This window comes from Bufo bufo, chromosome 8 (assembly GCF_905171765.1).
Source record: "Bufo bufo chromosome 8, aBufBuf1.1, whole genome shotgun sequence".
Lineage (NCBI taxonomy): Eukaryota > Metazoa > Chordata > Amphibia > Anura > Bufonidae > Bufo > Bufo bufo.
This window is the reverse complement of record NC_053396.1, coordinates 1710991-1729552: the sequence shown is the minus strand read 5'-3', so window position 1 is coordinate 1729552 and position 18562 is coordinate 1710991. Positions and strand designations below refer to the sequence as shown.

At 57.5% G+C, this 18562-nt stretch overlaps 1 protein-coding gene across 5 annotated transcripts in view; it reads left to right on the top strand.

The window, feature by feature from the left end:
* VAV2 (vav guanine nucleotide exchange factor 2) overlaps positions 1–18562 on the top strand; it is a 51845-nt gene that overhangs the window by 25964 nt on the left and 7319 nt on the right. For 3 of the 5 annotated variants that reach the window (XR_005773984.1, XM_040406012.1, XM_040406010.1), the window contains exons 3-14: positions 3292–3350; positions 5999–6067; positions 8953–9049; positions 12351–12449; positions 12540–12608; positions 12693–12790; positions 15271–15370; positions 15451–15546; positions 16097–16165; positions 17057–17143; positions 17687–17772; positions 17855–17987. Coding sequence is in view for 4 of the 5 variants with exons in the window: in XM_040406012.1 (XP_040261946.1) it covers positions 3292–3350; positions 5999–6067; positions 8953–9049; positions 12351–12449; positions 12540–12608; positions 12693–12790; positions 15271–15370; positions 15451–15546; positions 16097–16165; positions 17057–17143; positions 17687–17772; positions 17855–17987 (1062 nt within the window). In the remaining variant the exon portion in view is untranslated. Of the gene's footprint in view, positions 1–3291; positions 3351–5998; positions 6068–8952; positions 9050–11796; positions 11924–12350; positions 12450–12539; positions 12609–12692; positions 12791–15270; positions 15371–15450; positions 15547–16096; positions 16166–17056; positions 17144–17686; positions 17773–17854; positions 17988–18562 lie in introns of those variants that run through there. The other 2 variants (XM_040406011.1, XM_040406013.1) reach the window with 2 other exon arrangements.

Sequence of the window (18562 nt, the reverse complement as noted above, 5' to 3'; positions counted from 1 at the left end):
TAGACCGCATGTGACAGAGCTCCTTAAACACTCTGCGCTACAGAAAACTTACACAAGGTTAGCTCAGTACCAAGAGCGATGAAGGGACCAGAGGTGTGGAGACCTCCATGTATGGGGCGAGCTCTGACGCCCGCATTGTCTGTGTGTATATAATGCACGCCCTACTCTATACACACAGCTGCTGGGAACAGTCAGGGCTCGGGGTGCCGTCTAGTGCCAAAAGTATTTTGGCTGAAACTTGGTGCCTTCTGTTGTCCCAGCGCAGTGACGGCGTCTGCCGCCTGTAATATCGTAAACTGTGCCGCATCACACTTATGTGAAGCCAACATATAGAAGTGAATGCTGGATGTGCGGCCTCTTCATCTCCAGCTGCTGACCGCTGTGCTTCCGCCCGTCCTGTGCTGCTGACTGCTGCGCTCCTGCCCGTCCTGTGCTGCTGACTGCTGCGCTCCTGCCCGTCCTGTGCTGCTGACTGCTGCGCTCCTGCCCGTCCTGGGCTGCTGACTTCTGCGCTCCTGCCCGTCCTGGGCTGCTGACTGCTGCGCTCCTGCCCGCCCTGTGCTGCTGACTGCTGCGCTCCTGCCCGTCCTGTGCTGCTGACTGCTGCGCTCCTGCCCGTCCTGTGCTGCTGACTGCTGCGCTCCTGCCCGTCCTGGGCTGCTGACTGCTGCGCTCCTGCCCGCCCTGGGCTGCTGACTGCTGCGCTCCTGCCCGTCCTGGGCTGCTGACTTCTGCGCTCCTGCCCGTCCTGGGCTGCTGACTGCTGCGCTCCTGCCCGCCCTGTGCTGCTGACTGCTGCGCTCCTGCCCGTCCTGTGCTGCTGACTGCTGCGCTCCTGCCCGTCCTGTGCTGCTGACTGCTGCGCTCCTGCCCGTCCTGTGCTGCTGACTGCTGCGCTCCTGCCCGTCCTGGGCTGCTGACTGCTGCGCTCCTGCCCGCCCTGGGCTGCTGACTGCTGCGCTCCTGCCCGCCCTGGGCTGCTGACTGCTGCGCTCCTGCCCGTCCTGGGCTGCTGACTGCTGCGCTCCTGCCCGCCCTGTGCTGCTGACTGCTGCGCTCCTGCCCGTCCTTGGCTGCTGACTGCTGCGCTCCTGCCCGTCCTGGGCTGCTGACTGCTGCGCTCCTGCCCGTCCTGGGCTGCTGACTGCTGCGCTCCTGCCCGTCCTGTGCTGCTGACTGCTGCGCTCCTGCCCGTCCTGGGCTGCTGACTGCTGCGCTCCTGCCCGTCCTGGGCTGCTGACTGCTGCGCTCCTGCCCGTCCTGGGCTGCTGACTGCTGCGCTCCTGCCCGTCCTGTGCTGCTGACTGCTGCGCTCCTGCCCGTCCTGTGCTGCTGACTGCTGCGCTCCTGCCCGTCCTGGGCTGCTGACTGCTGCGCTCCTGCCCGTCCTGTGCTGCTGACTGCTGCGCTCCTGCCCGTCCTGGGCTGCTGACTGCTGCGCTCCTGCCCGTTCTGGGCTGCTGACTGCTGCGCTCCTGCCCGTCCTTGGCTGCTGACTGCTGCGCTCCTGCCCGTCCTGGGCTGCTGACTGCTGCGCTCCTGCCCGTCCTGTGCTGCTGACTGCTGCGCTCCTGCCCGTTCTGGGCTGCTGACTGCTGCGCTCCTGCCCGTCCTTGGCTGCTGACCGCTGCGCTCCTGCCCGTCCTGGGCTGCTGACTGCTGCGCTCCTGCCCGTCCTGTGCTGCTGACTGCTGTGCTCCTGCCCGTCCTTGGCTGCTGACTGCTGCGCTCCTGCCCGTCCTGGGCTGCTGACTGCTGCGCTCCTGCCCGTCCTGGGCTGCTGACTGCTGCGCTCCTGCCCGTCCTGGGCTGCTGACTGCTGCGCTCCTGCCCGTCCTGGGCTGCTGACTGCTGCGCTCCTGCCCGTCCTGTGCGGTGTCCCACCCTGGAGGAACTCTCCCATCTTTTTCCACCTCGGCCCATGAGGTCCCTCTCACCCTCTCCATGATCTGCCAGGATTCGGTATCCATATTGGAGGTCTCCTTGCTGGCAGCTTCCTCGTCCTCACAGCCCGCACTTTACCCCATCAGTGCCGTGGGGTTCCGCCCTTCCTCTCTCCACCCAGCTTTCCCAGGATCCTGATTAGCAGATTGGGTGCAGGAGACAGAGAACACGGCGTCCACTTTGCTGGCTCGTCCCTGGCTTTCTCTAAGGTGGAATCCAAATCTGCACCTTTGTGAAGGAACTCGGGTGGGAGCAGAAATCCCCCACAATCCTCCCCCGCCCAGGAGCTGAGCTGTTATGGGGGTCTGTCTACAAGCTTGCTGACTGTCTCCAGTTCCGTCCTGCAGGACAAGGCTCTGGGGTCTGCATTTTAGAGGGAGGGGCCCCCCTTGGCTCCATTACAGGTAGCTGATTACCCCCGAGCCCCTCCTGTGACACAAAACAAATATAAAAAGTATAGATGTGAATGACCCCCCTCAAATAGAAGAGAACTGTGCGCCCCCCCAGTCCTCATGGATGATGGACGCCGCCGTTCAGCCGTCACCTCATTGTGCAGAGAGATCCTGAGTGATGACATCATCCGATGGGGGGGGGCATTAATTATAATAATGGGGGGCAGCTGGTGTTCAGCGCAATCACAGCGCAGATGGTACTGCCCCCGCCATGCGGGACACAGTCAGTAGATGGGGGCCCCGTGTCCAATTGAGTCTGACAACAGAAACCCCTCGAGTGCTGGTTGGGAGAACGAATGTCCAAACCCCGCTCCAGAGCTGCGCTCCTTATTCTGCGTCCCAGCATGCAGTGCACCAGAGACACTGAAGAAGCAGGGAATGCTGGGAGAGTTCAGCTCTGAAGCTGCACAACGGTGAATTACTGATGCTGTCACGTAATTAGAGGGCGGTGGGAGGAGCCTAGAACGACGCGGGTCGGAGACATAAGGGGTTAATGAAGCGTCTGCTCCTAATTGCGCCCCTTCTGCGTCTGGATTAATATTCATGTTCCTCAGATACAAGAGATTCTTGTTAACGAGCTCGTTGTCCGCGCAGCGCCCACAGATGAATGATGGGGCCCCGCCCACCGCGCGTGGATGCGCCGATCACACACCTCTTACATGGAGCGGCGGGGTGTGAGGACTTATTCAATGCACTGCTCTACATGACTGCTATTTGGGGGATGGACTGACGGATGTGCAGGGGAGGTGCCAGTGGGTGTGTGATGGGCGGGGGAGGTGCCAGTGGGCGTGTGATGGGCGGGGGAGGTGCCAGTGGGCGTGTGATGGGCGGGGGAGGGGCTGGCGGGCGTGTGATGGGCGGGGCCTGTCTCTGATCACCTGTCTCTCTCTTGCAGGTCATCTCGGCGCTCTCCAAGATCTCGCATCACATCATCGCCCAGAACAAAGGAATCCGGTAATTATATTCCTATCATCCTCTCCCCATGTGACCCTTGCCCCGCCCTCTGCGCCCTCACAGCCAATCAGCACAGATCTCCCAGTGATTGTTGCCGGTTTCCTCAGTCCTGACCTTTTGCTTCCCCCCCAATGGCGGTCACAGTCACTGAAGAGTTAAGCGATGACATCATATGGCGACTAGCTTTAGGGTCCATTCACACATCCGTATGTGTGTTGCGAATCCGCAAAGCACGGACACCGGCAATGTGCGTTCCGTATTTTGCGGACGGCACATCGCCAGCAGAAAATGCCAGACAAGAATAGGACATGTTCTATTTCTTTTGCGGATCCGCAAATGCGGACAGCACAGTCCAGCCCCATTGAAAATGAATGGGTCCACACCTGTTCCGCAAATCTGCAGAACGCGGATGCGGACCCATTTTGCGGACGTGTGAATGGACCCTAACTCCCATCTGGTTCTGGGAAAGCTGGGTGACAACATGGCTGCCGTTCCTACAGACTGACCCCCGCTGTCCTAGAGTCCTGTGCAGCAGATGGGGGGGGGGGGGGGGGGGGGTCAGGACTCTGGGAAAGCTGGGTGACAACATGGCTGCCGTTCCTACAGACTGACCCCCGCTGTCCTAGAGTCCTGTGCAGCAGATGGTGGGGGGGTCAGGACTCTGGGAAAGCTGGGTGACAACATGGCTGCCGTTCCTACAGACTGGCCCCCGCTGTCCTAGAGTCCTGTGCAGCAGATGGTGGGGGGGGGGTCAGGACTCTGGGAAAGCTGGGTGACAACATGGCTGCCGTTCCTACAGACTGGCCCCCGCCGTCCTAGAGTCCTGTGCAGCAGATGGTGGGGGGGTCAGGACTCTGGGAAAGCTGGGTGACAACATGGCTGCCGTTCCTACAGACTGGCCCCCGCTCTCCTAGAGTCCTGTGCAGCAGATGGTGGGGGGGTCTGGGAAAGCTGGGTGACCAGCGCTTGGCTGCTGCTGAGCCGTGCATCCGGCAATGAGAATGGCGCCGCCACGTTTCCGATTGTTTCTCTCTTGTTTTCACGCTCGGGCGCCGTCTGTCGCCTCGCTGGTCGCACCTGCGATTTTCACGGATAATGTAACTGTGAACTGACCTAAATACTGATGGACACCCCTCCCCCGCTGCACATGGCGCACCGCGGGCGGTCACGTATACAGGACGCCGGGGATTTCACCCAACTTTTCCAAAACCCTGAATGGAGCAGCAGCCTGTGTACATCCTCCTCCTGTTCCTTCCTGGTAGTGTCAGTCTTCACTGTAAGCACTGGCATGGTATTCATGAGCCAGGAGTAGCTCTGCCCAAAGACATGGCTGTAAATGGTGCGTCAGTCTGCACTGTGGTTCTAGCATTCTGTTCATGAATCAGAAGGCTCAGGATTGGTTTCATTAGAAGACCATTCAGTCCACGTGCGATATTTCAGTTCTCAGGAGATGATGGGGGTCGTAGTAGACAGCAGTGAACCCCCAGCTTTGCTTGCTAGATCATGGGACTTGGACAAGTGATGTCACGACCTGACCTCTGCCCTGTGCCCTGACCTCTGCCCTGTGCCCTGACCTCTGCCCTGTGCCCTGACCTCTGCCCTGTGCCCTGACCTCTGCCCCGTGACCTGACCTCTGCCCCGTGACCTGACCTCTTCCCCGTGACCTGACCTCTGCCCCGTGACCTGACCTCTGCCCCGTGACCTGACCTCTGCCCCGTGACCTGACCTCTGCCCCGTGACCTGACCGTGACCCGCACCGTGACCTGACCGTGACCCGCACCGTGACCTGACCGTGACCTGACCGTGACCCGCACCGTGACCTGACCGTGACCCGCACCGTGACCTGACCGTGACCCGCACCGTGACCTGACCGTGACCCGCACCGTGACCTGACCGTGACCCGCACCGTGACCTGACCGTGACCCGCACCGTGACCTGACCTCATACTGATGCGGAGACGTCCTCTCCGTTCTCGCTGGCGGTGGTTGCTCCGCCCCCGGCGTCTCTTCCTCCTTCGCTCGCTTCATGTCTTCTGATGCAGCGATTGTTAGACGTCGTAACGGCTCCGTCTTTCCGGGTGACGAGCGGCAAGGAACTGACGGCTCAACCTGCGCGTCTGGTGGATGCTTGCGGCTGGCACGCACCTGGTCACCGAGCGCTCGCCGCCCCCTCCCCCGCCGATCTGACCTGAGGGAGCGGACGAGGCTTCATCACTGGAGAGTACTGCTGCTGATTTCTAGACTTAAGCCATTTATAGGATCTCTGCTTGCTGTCAGTCACAGGTTATCCTCAGCATTTAGCTGCTCTGGAGTCTGAATTCCAGTCTCCTGCAGCACTCTGTCCCTTATACTTTACACTGCAGCTCCGCTTGTTTGCACTGGCTGCTGTGTATGAGCAGAGACTATAGCCTACAGGCCCTCATAGAAGGGGAGGGGCCTCTGTGAGGGGGCGTGGCCTGGGGCACAGGGGTCATTGCTGCAGCTTGTACAATGATGGGGGTTTCCCTTCCGTAATCCGATATGAGATCAGTAAACAGGAGCCGCGCAATTCCGTGCTGGCCGCCATCCCGCCTGGTCATGTGACTGTCCTGCCGCGTCCTCTGTAGGAGCCGATCAGGTTTAACCCCCTCCTGTCTCTTCTCTTTCCAGATCCTTCCCATCAGAAGACACAGCAGAAAATGACGACGACGTGTACCGCAGTCTGGAGGAGCTCGCCGAGTGAGTAGCGTCATCACCGACTCGTTATACCCGGGCCCCGCCCCCAGAGATCACATGACCACCTGCCCTTCCCAGAGTCCAGGATTATATCTGTCTGGGGGGGGGGAGGATATGGATTGAAGTGGGATGTAATGGGCGGAGCCTGCTTTAATGGTCATGTGATCACCAATGTAAAGCAGTATTAGTAAATGCCGAGAACACCACAGAAACTGCGTCACCTGATCCTCCAGTCACATCCAGAGCTGCGGCCACAATACTGCTGTTACATTATGTCTTATCCTCCAGTCACATCCAGAGCTGCGGCCACAATTCTGCTGTTACATCACGTCTTTTCCTCCAGTCACATCCAGAGCTGCGGCCACAATTCTGCTGTTACATCATGTCTTATACTCCAGTCACATCCAGAGCTGCGGCCACAATTCTGCTGTTACATTATGTCTTATCCTCCAGTCACATCCAGAGCTGCGGCCACAATTCTGCTGTTACATCACGTCTTATCCTCCAGTCACATCCAGAGCTGCGGCCACAATTCTGCTGTTACATCACGTCTTTTCCTCCAGTCACATCCAGAGCTGCGGCCACAATTCTGCTGTTACATCACGTCTTATCCTCCAGTCACATCCAGAGCTGCGGCCACAATTCTGCTGTTACATCACGTCTTTTCCTCCAGTCACATCCAGAGCTGCGGCCACAATTCTGCTGTTACATCATGTCTTATACTCCAGTCACATCCAGAGCTGCGGCCACAATTCTGCTGTTACATCACGTCTTTTCCTCCAGTCACATCCAGAGCTGCGGCCACAATTCTGCTGTTACATCATGTCTTATACTCCAGTCACATCCAGAGCTGCGGCCACAATTCTGCTGTTACATTATGTCTTATCCTCCAGTCACATCCAGAGCTGTGGCCACAATTCTGCTGTTACATCACTTCTTATCCTCCAGTCACATCCAGAGCTGCGGCCACAATTCTGCTGTTACATCACGTCTTATCCTCCAGTCACATCCAGAGCTGCGGCCACAATTCTGCTGTTACATCACGTCTTTTCCTCCAGTCACATCCAGAGCTGCGGCCACAATTCTGCTGTTACATCATGTCTTATCCTCCAGTCACATCCAGAGCTGCGGCCACAATTCTGCTGTTACATCACGTCTTATCCTCCAGTCACATCCAGAGCTGCGGCCACAATTCTGCTGTTACATCATGTCTTATCCTCCAGTCACATCCAGAGCTGCGGCCACAATTCTGCTGTTACATTTTGTCTTATCCTCCAGTTACACACAGAGCTGCAGTCACAGTTGTAGCACCCCCTGCTGGATCAGTGGCTGAGGTGGCGCTCGCACAGATTTGTTCCGGACGCGCTCTTCCAACATGTTTTGGCCTCCGGGCAGCGAGGTTCGCGGCTCCCGAGTCACCGCCGGAGGCAGAAGCAGCAGCCGGCTGAGCCGTGCCGACAACCTGCGCTGAGTGCACGCTCCACTGGCCGCGGGGAGGGGGTGTCGCAGGCTGTTAACCCCTGCAGAGCTGCACTGGAGACCGAGCGCTGCTCCGGATAAGCAGAGTATGACCAAATATGTGACAGCGACAATTTCTTTTTTTTGGCGGGGGAAGGGGGGCACATCTGTGTCATGAATGTGATGGTCATCGTGGGGTTAATTGTCGAAAAAATATTTTTTTTGATCCTTGAAAATAACAAATGGCGGTAATAGCCCTCGTACCGCACGGTGCGCCGTTCTGCTCCACTATCAGTAATGGCGTCTGCTGATCAGTGTGTAATAATGATCGGTTGTGCTCACAGCTGGCGAATTGTTACAGTGTGTCCGCCCAGACCCCTGTCCTGACAGTCTGTTACAGTGTATCAGTGCAGGAAAATGTAACGGTCTGGAGGATGGATACAATGTAACAACTTGCCAAATGTGAAACGTGCGGTCTACGGATACACATGACCCTGTGCTGGCCCTTTAATAACCGGTGGGGTCGCGGTCTGTGATTGGCACCTCTGCGGTGTTGACAGCTTGTCCACCGCGGTCACATGGCCATTTCCTAGTATCCCGGCGCCCTGTGGTGAGGGTGGGGGAGGGGTGACCTTGTGTGCCGCGCTCTGCCCGTCTGTGCCAGCCTCTGGGCGTTTATCAGGGTTTATTATAAATGTAATGATTGGCGCGGCACTCCTGGACACGTAACCGTCTGTCACCCACAATATGTCACCCGCTGCTCCGTCTGCGCTTCGGGCACAGCGACGGTTTCTGTTTTTCCCAGTTTTTCTGTGTATTGTCAACTAAATTTTTAATGTACGGAAAATATGAGGGTTAGGGGTTAATGGTGGGGGTCATTATAGGTGACTGGTGGTGAAGGGGTTAATGGTGGGGGTCATTATAGGTGACTGGTGGTGGAGGGGTAACGGTGGGGGTAATTATAGGTGACTGGTGGCGGAGGGGTTAATATTGGGGTCGTTATAGGTGACTGGTGGTGGAGGGGTTAATATTGGGGTCATTATAGGTGACTGGTGGAGGGGTTAATGGTGGGGGTCATTATAGGTGACTGGTGGTGAAGGGGTTAATGGTGGGGGTCATTATAGGTGACTGGTGGTGAAGGGGTTAATATTGGGGTCGTTATAGGTGACTGGTGGCGGAGGGGTTAATATTGGGGTCATTATAGGTGACTGGTGGCAAAGGGGTTAACATTGGGGTCGTTATAGGTGACTGGTGGTGGAGGGGTTAATATTAGGGTCATTATAGGTGACTGGCGGCTGAGGGGTTAATATTGGGGTTGTTATAGGTGACTGGTGGTGGAGGGATTAATATTGGGGTCGTTATAGGTGACTGGTCGCGGAGGGGTTAATGGTGTGCCTCCGGTCGCACTGATGGTTGTTTTCCCGCCACAGTGAACATGATTTGGGGGAGAACGACACGTATGACGTTCCGTGCGAGGAGGACGACATTTACGAAGACATCATCAAAGTGGAAAATCAGCAGCCGATGGTGAGTGCGGCCGAAATGTACAGCGCCAGGTGTCCTGCCCATCGCACCTCTGTCCTATTAATCAGAGGTGGCGCCACATCTGACTACAAGTGCCAATGCTGCCTCCTCTGCCCCATGTTTCCCCTGCTCTCTACTGCTCTGTGCCTCCCCTGCCGCTCTGTGCCTCCCCTGCCGCTCTGTGCCTTCCCTGCCGCTCTGTGCCTCCCCTGCCGCTCTGTGCCTCCCCTGCCGCTCTGTGCCTCCCCTGCCGCTCTGTGCCTCCCCTGCCGCTCTGTGCCTCCCCTGCCGCTCTGTGCCTCCCCTGCCGCTCTGTGCCTCCCCTGCCGCTCTGTGCCTCCCCTGCCGCTCTGTGCCTCCCCTGCCGCTCTGTGCCTCCCCTGCCGCTCTGCGGCCTTCCCCTGCCTGATGCTCCCTCTGCGGCCTTCCCCTGCCTGATGCTCCCTCTGCGGCCTTCCCCTGCCTGATGCTCCCTCTGCGGCCTTCCCCTGCCTGATGCTCCCTCTGCGGCCTTCCCCTGCGCTCTGCTCCCTCTGCGGCCTTCCCCTGCGCTCTGCTCCCTCTGCGGCCTTCCCCTGCGCTCTGCTCCCTCTGCGGCCTTCCCCTGCGCTCTGCTCCCTCTGCGGCCTTCCCCTGCGCTCTGCTCCCTCTGCGGCCTTCCCCTGCGCTCTGCTCCCTCTGCGGCCTTCCCCTGCGCTCTGCTCCCTCTGCGGCTTTCCCCTGCGCTCTGCTCCCTCTGCGGCTTTCCCCTGCGCTCTGCTCCCTCTGCGGCCTTCCCCTGCCTGATGCTCCCTCTGCGGCCTTCCCCTGCCTGATGCTCCCTCTGCGGCCTTCCCCTGCGCTCTGCTCCCTCTGCGGCCTTCCCCTGCGCTCTGCTCCCTCTGCGGCTTTCCCCTGCGCTCTGCTCCCTCTGCGGCCTTCCCCTGCGCTCTGCTCCCTCTGCGGCCTTCCCCTGCCTGATGCTCCCTCTGCGGCCTTCCCCTGCCTGATGCTCCCTCTGCGGCCTTCCCCTGCCTGATGCTCCCTCTGCGGCCTTCCCCTGCCTGATGCTCCCTCTGCGGCCTTCCCCTGCGCGATGCTCCCTCTGCGGCCTTCCCCTGCGCGATGCTCCCTCTGCGGCCTTCCCCTGCGCGATGCTCCCTCTGCGGCCTTCCCCTGCGCGATGCTCCCTCTGCGGCCTTCCCCTGCGCGATGCTCCCTCTGCGGCCTTCCCCTGCGCGATGCTCCCTCTGCGGCCTTCCCCTGCGCGATGCTCCCTCTGCGGCCTTCCCCTGCGCGATGCTCCCTCTGCGGCCTTCCCCTGCGCGATGCTCCCTCTGCGGCCTTCCCCTGCGCGATGCTCCCTCTGCGGCCTTCCCCTGCGCGATGCTCCCTCTGCGGCCTTCCCCTGCGCGATGCTCCCTCTGCGGCCTTCCCCTGCGCGATGCTCCCTCTGCGGCCTTCCCCTGCGCGATGCTCCCTCTGCGGCCTTCCCCTGCGCGATGCTCCCTCTGCGGCCTTCCCCTGCGCGATGCTCCCTCTGCGGCCTTCCCCTGCGCGATGCTCCCTCTGCGGCCTTCCCCTGCGCGATGCTCCCTCTGCGGCCTTCCCCTGCGCGATGCTCCCTCTGCGGCCTTCCCCTGCGCGATGCTCCCTCTGCGGCCTTCCCCTGCGCGATGCTCCCTCTGCGGCCTTCCCCTGCGCGATGCTCCCTCTGCGGCCTTCCCCTGCGCGATGCTCCCTCTGCGGCCTTCCCCTGCGCGATGCTCCCTCTGCGGCCTTCCCCTGCGCGATGCTCCCTCTGCGGCCTTCCCCTGCGCGATGCTCCCTCTGCGGCCTTCCCCTGCGCGATGCTCCCTCTGCGGCCTTCCCCTGCGCGATGCTCCCTCTGCGGCCTTCCCCTGCGCGATGCTCCCTCTGCGGCCTTCCCCTGCGCGATGCTCCCTCTGCGGCCTTCCCCTGCGCGATGCTCCCTCTGCGGCCTTCCCCTGCGCGATGCTCCCTCTGCGGCCTTCCCCTGCGCGATGCTCCCTCTGCGGCCTTCCCCTGCGCGATGCTCCCTCTGCGGCCTTCCCCTGCGCGATGCTCCCTCTGCGGCCTTCCCCTGCGCGATGCTCCCTCTGCGGCCTTCCCCTGCGCGATGCTCCCTCTGCGGCCTTCCCCTGCGCGATGCTCCCTCTGCGGCCTTCCCCTGCGCGATGCTCCCTCTGCGGCCTTCCCCTGCGCGATGCTCCCTCTGCGGCCTTCCCCTGCGCGATGCTCCCTCTGCGGCCTTCCCCTGCGCGATGCTCCCTCTGCGGCCTTCCCCTGCGCGATGCTCCCTCTGCGGCCTTCCCCTGCGCGATGCTCCCTCTGCGGCCTTCCCCTGCGCGATGCTCCCTCTGCGGCCTTCCCCTGCGCGATGCTCCCTCTGCGGCCTTCCCCTGCGCGATGCTCCCTCTGCGGCCTTCCCCTGCGCGATGCTCCCTCTGCGGCCTTCCCCTGCGCGATGCTCCCTCTGCGGCCTTCCCCTGCGCGACGCTCCCTCTGCGGCCTTCCCCTGCGCGATGCTCCCTCTGCGGCCTTCCCCTGCGCGATGCTCCCTCTGCGGCCTTCCCCTGCGCGATGCTCCCTCTGCGGCCTTCCCCTGCGCGATGCTCCCTCTGCGGCCTTCCCCTGCGCTCTGCGCGATGCTCCCTCTGCGGCCTTCCCCTGCGCTCTGCGCGATGCTCCCTCTGCGGCCTTCCCCTGCGCGATGCTCCCTCTGCGGCCTTCCCCTGCGCGATGCTCCCTCTGCGGCCTTCCCCTGCGCTCTGCGCGATGCTCCCTCTGCGGCCTTCCCCTCACATGGATGACCCTCTGTATAATACAAACGTTCTTCTCTTCCCCTCCCCCATGCTGCAGATTCGGTACATGCAGGTAAGGCTGCTCTCCGGGTGCTGCCTTGTGTAACATGTCTTTGTGGGGGGCAGAAGGGGGGGGGGGGTTATGTGGGCATCTGGGCACTTAACATAGATCATTAAAGATTCGACCAACTGCACCCATCATCGCTTTCTCACTATTTTCAAGATCTCTGCATGTTGTCTATGAATGAAAGCATTTATTTATATCTAGAGACAAAAACCTGTTCTGACTTCACAGCTGGGGGTTTGTTACAGTGTATCCTCTGAGCTAAACAGCCCAGATGTCAGATACATTGTACCAATCCCCCAGCTGTCTGAGCAGGATGTGTTTTGAATGGTTTAATTCATTGACAGCAAGCAGAGATCTATGGACCGTGCTGATTACGCTCCGATGGCGCAGTGGACAGAGCCTTGTGATCATTTACCTCCTTTCTCTCAATCAGAAGATGGGAATGACCGAAGATGACAAGAGGAACTGCTGCCTGCTGGAGATCCGCGACACCGAGGAGCGCTACTACCGCACGCTGGAGGAGATCCGGCAGGTAAGTGCGCCGCGGCGGCCTCCACGCGGTCACAGGCCAGAGGTGCGACCTGCCATTGTCATGTGACCTGATCGGCCTCTTCTCTTCCAGAATTACATGTTACCCCTGAAGCAGATCCTGACCCCGACCGAGATCGCCGTCATCTTCATCAACCTGGAGGTGAGCGCCTCGCTGAGGTTTCCGGGGCCTCGTGTGTCACCCTGGGTCACATGACCTGACCTCACAATGTTCTGTGCCCCCCAGGAACTTATAAAGGTTCATCTCAACTTCCTGCGAACCATTGAGCTGTCAATGACGCCCGGCGGCAGCATCGGCCAAGTCTTCCTGGACTTTAAAGAGAAGTGAGTTATGATCATGGGAAGAGGATAACCCCCAGCATGCAGAGTACCGTGCACCCAGGATAACCCCCAGCATGCAGAGTACCGTGCACCCAGGATAACCCCCAGCATGCAGAGTACCGTGCACCCAGGATAACCCCCAGCATGCAGAGTACCGTGCACCCAGGATAACCCCCAGCATGCAGAGTACCGTGCACCCAGGATAACCCCCAGCATGCAGAGTACCGTGCACCCAGGATAACCCCCAGCATGCAGAGTACCGTGCACCCAGGATAACCCCCAGCATGCAGAGTACCGTGCACCCAGGATAACCCCCAGCATGCAGAGTACCGTGCACCCAGGATAAACCCCAGCATGCAGAGTAGTGTTCACCGCCTATTCATACAGAATAAGACAGATCATTGGGGATCATGTCTTGTAGATTCCATGTTTTGCAGCAGAGCGACTGTCATTACAGTGTAGTGGTGCACCTCTGCTGGTTGTTTTCTGTGCAGCCTCTTGTCGGGGATATAAAGCAAAAGGCTTTATATAAAAGAAAGGATCAAATAAAAGATTTTAAAAGATTATTGATCCTCGAGGTGGACATATATAACACCTCAAAAGAGTTTGATCGGTTATTTAATTATATTGTGCAATCAGTAAAACAAGGTACAAGCATCTATACAAAAATATAAATGATTTATTATTCAATAATTGAAAATACAGTCAAAGATTAATCAATGTGAAACTCAATAATCTGCAATTGTACACAGTGATATGCAGTACCCAAAATACGCCACTAGATGGCACCAACACAAATACCAGCTTGTACACAGTACCTCTCAGACATAAGATGAAATATAACGTCCCAACCACACTTTTGAGATATAAAAACTCAATAACGTTAATAAAAGATACGAACCCTTGCTCTGCACCCAACTATGACAAATCTCGGATAATGGGGTAGCAATCTAAATTATCAAGCCTGGTATGGACTATGGAATGAAATTATTTCAATCAGAGAATTTCCTATGAAATCAATCTTTTATTCAGTAATATGCATCTTTACTGAATAGTGAAAATATTGGTGTAGTCCCTCTCTCTCATGTGTGTGTGTGGTTTATGATCACAAACTTATCAGTTAGACACACCTTCCTTGCTTGGAGTTTTCCAATCATTGTCGGCTAGGCGTGTACATATGATAAGGACTGTGATGTCATTGTATTACCCAAAATGCACTTCTGCTGTTGGTGTAATGTTACTCATTTACCCCTGGGTGACACTATTACCTAAGCTATATTAGTATCATTCTATTAAGGGTTAAATATCCAAGTATGACTTTATCTCACATTCTATACACATGGAAACTAAATCAAAGCTAGAGGAATTAATTCTGACACTTCTACCAATTAAGGACAGACTTCTAGGCGCCCAATTTAATGTTTCTCACACTGTTAATTTATGGGACCGATGATAATATGAATGAGCCTTGTTTTCTCACAGAGATATCTGTGCCTCCTCTGCTACACCAACGGTTAATTGATTTAGTAAAAACACCACATCTTTACAGATACTCATTAATAAAGTCCATACCCCAAATTGTCTTCATAATAGGAATATATGCTTTCCTATTGAGAAATATATATGATAACAGATACATAAACGTCCTTAAGAATACGTAACAATATAAACTGATACATATGTCTTATTGATTTTCTTATACAAAACTAAGGTTGACTATAAGCGTATATAGATATTACAGATTTTCTGCCTCATTAATAAATACCAAACTGCAGAGGTAATTAGCACCAGCTGCGTCTGGAGAGCACCCTGATCTCCTGTCATAAATCCATAAGGAGACGAGAAGGCTGGTACGTCCATGAGGAGAAATGTTATCTGAACTGTCATTCCCATGACCCTCTCTCGGCCATCTTTAAAATACATACATCTAGCAATATGGCATCTTATAGGTATATATAATAAAATCCACTATAATTAGGATATTTAGATAAATGTTTTATACACTTCTGAAAAAGCACAACACTCTCGCTTCTCCCTCACGATCGCCCTCTAGTGGTGGAAGGTGAAATGTCACCAGTAACCTCAGCATTTGTCCCGTCTAACTCATCAGTGCAGGATCCATGAGCCGGTGCTTGAAGAGTTAAATCCTCTGCTCACTGCGCTCTTGTACACGGACTGTCCCGTGTTCTAGACATGTACTGCACATGTACCGCACATGTACCCTGCTATCAGTGCACCCTGCAGAGTACTACTACTCTTATCCTGGATGTACGGGCGGTGCACAGTACTACTACTCTTATCCTGTACGTATGGGCGGTGCGCAGTACTACTACTCTTATCCTGGATGTACGGGCGGTGCACAGTACTACTACTCTTATCCTGTACGTATGGGCGGTGCGCAGTACTACTACTCTTATCCCGGATGTACGGGCGGAGCTCCCGGGTCTTGTGTGATTTGAGAATTAACCCCGTGTCTCCCGCAGGCTGCTGATTTATGGCGAGTACTGCAGCCACATTGAATATTCCCAGAAGACGCTCGACCAGTTGATCGCCACCCGGGATGAAGTCCGATTAAAGATTGAGGTGGGTGCAGGCTCCACTGAGAGTTGTAGTCCTAGAGTCCATGGATCTCTGGGGTCCATCTTTCTGCTCTTCTCTTCCAGGAATGTTCCATGAAGGTTCAGGACGGGAAGTTCAAGCTGCAGGATCTGATGGTGATTCCCATGCAGAGGGTCCTGAAGTATCACCTGCTGCTAAAGGTACAGCCGCAAGCCCCTCCCCCTTTACATTGTGACATGTTCAGGATGGCGGGTGTATCTGCAGCACAGCAGGGGAGGATGGCGGGTGTATCTGCAGCACAGCAGGGGAGGATGGCGGGTGTATCTGCAGCACGGTGGGGGGAGGATGGCGGGTGTATCTGCAGCACCGCCGGGGGGGGGGGATGATGGCGGGTGTATCTGCAGCACGGTGGGGGGAGGATGGCGGGTGTATCGGCAGCACGGCGGGGGGAGGATGGCGGGTGTATCTGCAGCACGGCGGGGTATGGATGGCGGGTGTATCTGCAGCACGGTGGGGGGAGGATGGCGGGTGTATCTGCAGCACGGTGGGGGGAGGATGGCGGGTGTATCAACAACATGGGTGCTCCTGTCCCCAGTGATTCTCTCTCTGGTCTCGGCAGCGCGGACGTTGGAGCTTCCGCCAGAACTGTGTGGATCAGAGTGACGTTTTTGGCAGGGGTCTTGTTTGAGCCCCTGTTAGGTGGGCATGCTGGGCTGGAACTGGGGTTTTATTGTAACGTTGTCTTCACAGGAATTGCTGAGCCACACAGCGGACTGTCCGGAGCGATTTATCCTGAAGGAAGCGCTGGAAGCCATGCAGGTAAGTGTCCGTGCTGCAATAAACCGCCCTCCACCTGCTGCCCAGTCTCCTAAATGGGGTTTTCTGAGACCTTCTCATGGATGATGGGGGTCCGACTTCCTGCACCCCACCCATCAGCTGTTTTCAGGAGCCTCCGCACCAGAACTCCACAGCTCTGTGCACTGTGGAATGGCCGGGAGCAGCGCTGCAGTAACCAGCATGGCTACCATGCAGTATGTGGAGCTGTCCTGTTCCTGTTAGACCCCGACGATTTGATGCTCAGGAGCTATCCCATCGACGAGTCGTCAGTAGTGAAGTCCCGGAGAACCCCTTTAAACCTTTATGTAATCTAAATGTCCACAAAGTCCCCCCCCCCCCCCTTCGTTGCTATTTTTAAAAACTCTGCTTGCTGTCAGTGATAATGTTTAGTAGATGGGAGGGTGCGGACGTGGTGCATGTAGGTGCTGTTTCCTTGCGGTCCCGGCTTTGTGATGGGTTTCACTCGCTCTCGTTGCTGCCGCCGGTTCCTGTGTTCTGGCGCGGAGCTCGCGGCGTCTGTCCGGATGAGATCAGGGGATGAGCAGATTTGACTCTTGGACCTAGATTGGTGGCAGGATTCATGATGACCCTGTCACTGAGGGCAGCACAGAAGAGACGACAGTCAGTCATCAGCGGTGGGGGGGGACGCTCACTGACGAGCTGTGCAGGACAGCGACAGTCTCATTCACTGGCAGTAAGCAGAGATCCTGACAGTGATTGTCCCTGAGGTGACCCCAATAACGAGGATCGGCGTCTGTCTGCGGGGGCGGCCGCACTCAGCACATTCCTGCACAGCTGGATCCATCCAACCAGCAGCAGCCAAGAACCCCCATCATCCACTGCGCTGACCCCTGACCCCCTTTTCTCTTCCAGGATCTGGCCATGTATATTAATGAAGTGAAGAGAGACAAGGAGACCCTGAAGAAGATCAGCGACTTCCAGAACTCCATCGAAAACCTGGTGAGCGAGATGTGTCGGCTCTGCTGCAACAGAAACCCTGACCCTCTTCTACTCCAGTCACATCCAGAGCTGCACTCACTATTCTGCTGTCACTCTGTCAGCAGGAAGGATGTCCTATAGACTTACAGGAACGCTGCAGCTCTGGATGTGACTGGAGTAGAAGATATGATGGACCAGATTTGTGTCTGCAGCTCTGGTTTAGAAGCGTCTTGTAATAATGATATTATGTAACGGGGGTCGTTTCCTCCCGCGCTCGGCTGGGCTCCTGACAGCACTTCCTGTTCTCATTCCTCTCGTTTCCAGTGTTGTCATAGGGCCGCGGTCCACGTCAGGAAGTGTTGTCATGGGGTCACAGCCGCCACGTTTTGCCCCTATTACGGGGTCCGCTCCGGAGGTCACCGGGGTCCTGTATATTTGTGTCAGCACTTCTATTAGAAGATAGGACTGGACGTTCCATTACAAAGAATGCGGCACGCACGCGGCCGGTATCCGTGTTTCGCGGTCGCCTGAATGAGCCCCAACTCTGCTGTTTGTCTCTTACAGCAGGTGAATCTGGAAGAATTTGGGCGACCAAAGATCGACGGCGAATTAAAGGTCCGATCGATCGTAAACCAGGCGAAACAGGACAGGTGAGCGGGGGTCGGCCTGCGGAGGTGGTTGGGGTCCTGGCCCCGCCCCCTGGTGATGATGTCACCGCCGCTCTCCCCGCAGATATCTCTTCCTGTTTGATAAAGTCGTCATCGTCTGTAAGAGGAAAGGAGACAACTACGAGCTGAAGGAGATGATAGAACTGCTGTACCACAAGATGTCCGACGACCCCACCTACAACAAGGACATCAAGAAGGTGGGGGGAGGGGAGCGGGAGATACCGGGGGGGGGGAGGGGGAGATACCGGGGGAGGGGAGGGGGAGATACCGGGGGAGGGGAGGGGGAGATACCGGGGGAGGGGAGGGGGAGATACCGGGGGAGGGGAGGGGGAGATACCGGGGGAGGGGAGGGGGAGATACCGGGGGAGGGGAGGGGGAGATACCGGGTACAGACGGGGGAGGGGAGGGGTAGATACCGGGTGGGGGGAGGGAGAGAGAGAGATACCGGGTGGGGGGGAGGGAGAGAGAGAGATACCGGGTGGGGGGAGGGAGAGAGAGATACCGGGTGGGGGGGAGGGAGAGAGAGAGATACCGGGTGGGGGGGAGGGAGAGAGAGAGATACCGGGTGGGGGGGAGGGAGAGAGAGAGATACCGGGTGGGGGGGGGGGGAGAGAGAGAGATACCGGGTGGGGGGGGGGGGGAGAGAGAGATACCGGGTGGGGGGGGGGGGGGGAGAGAGAGATACCGGGTGGGGGGGGGGGGGGAGAGAGAGAGGGGGGGGGGGGGGGGGGAGAGAGAGATACCGGGGGGGGGGGGGGAGAGAGAGATACCG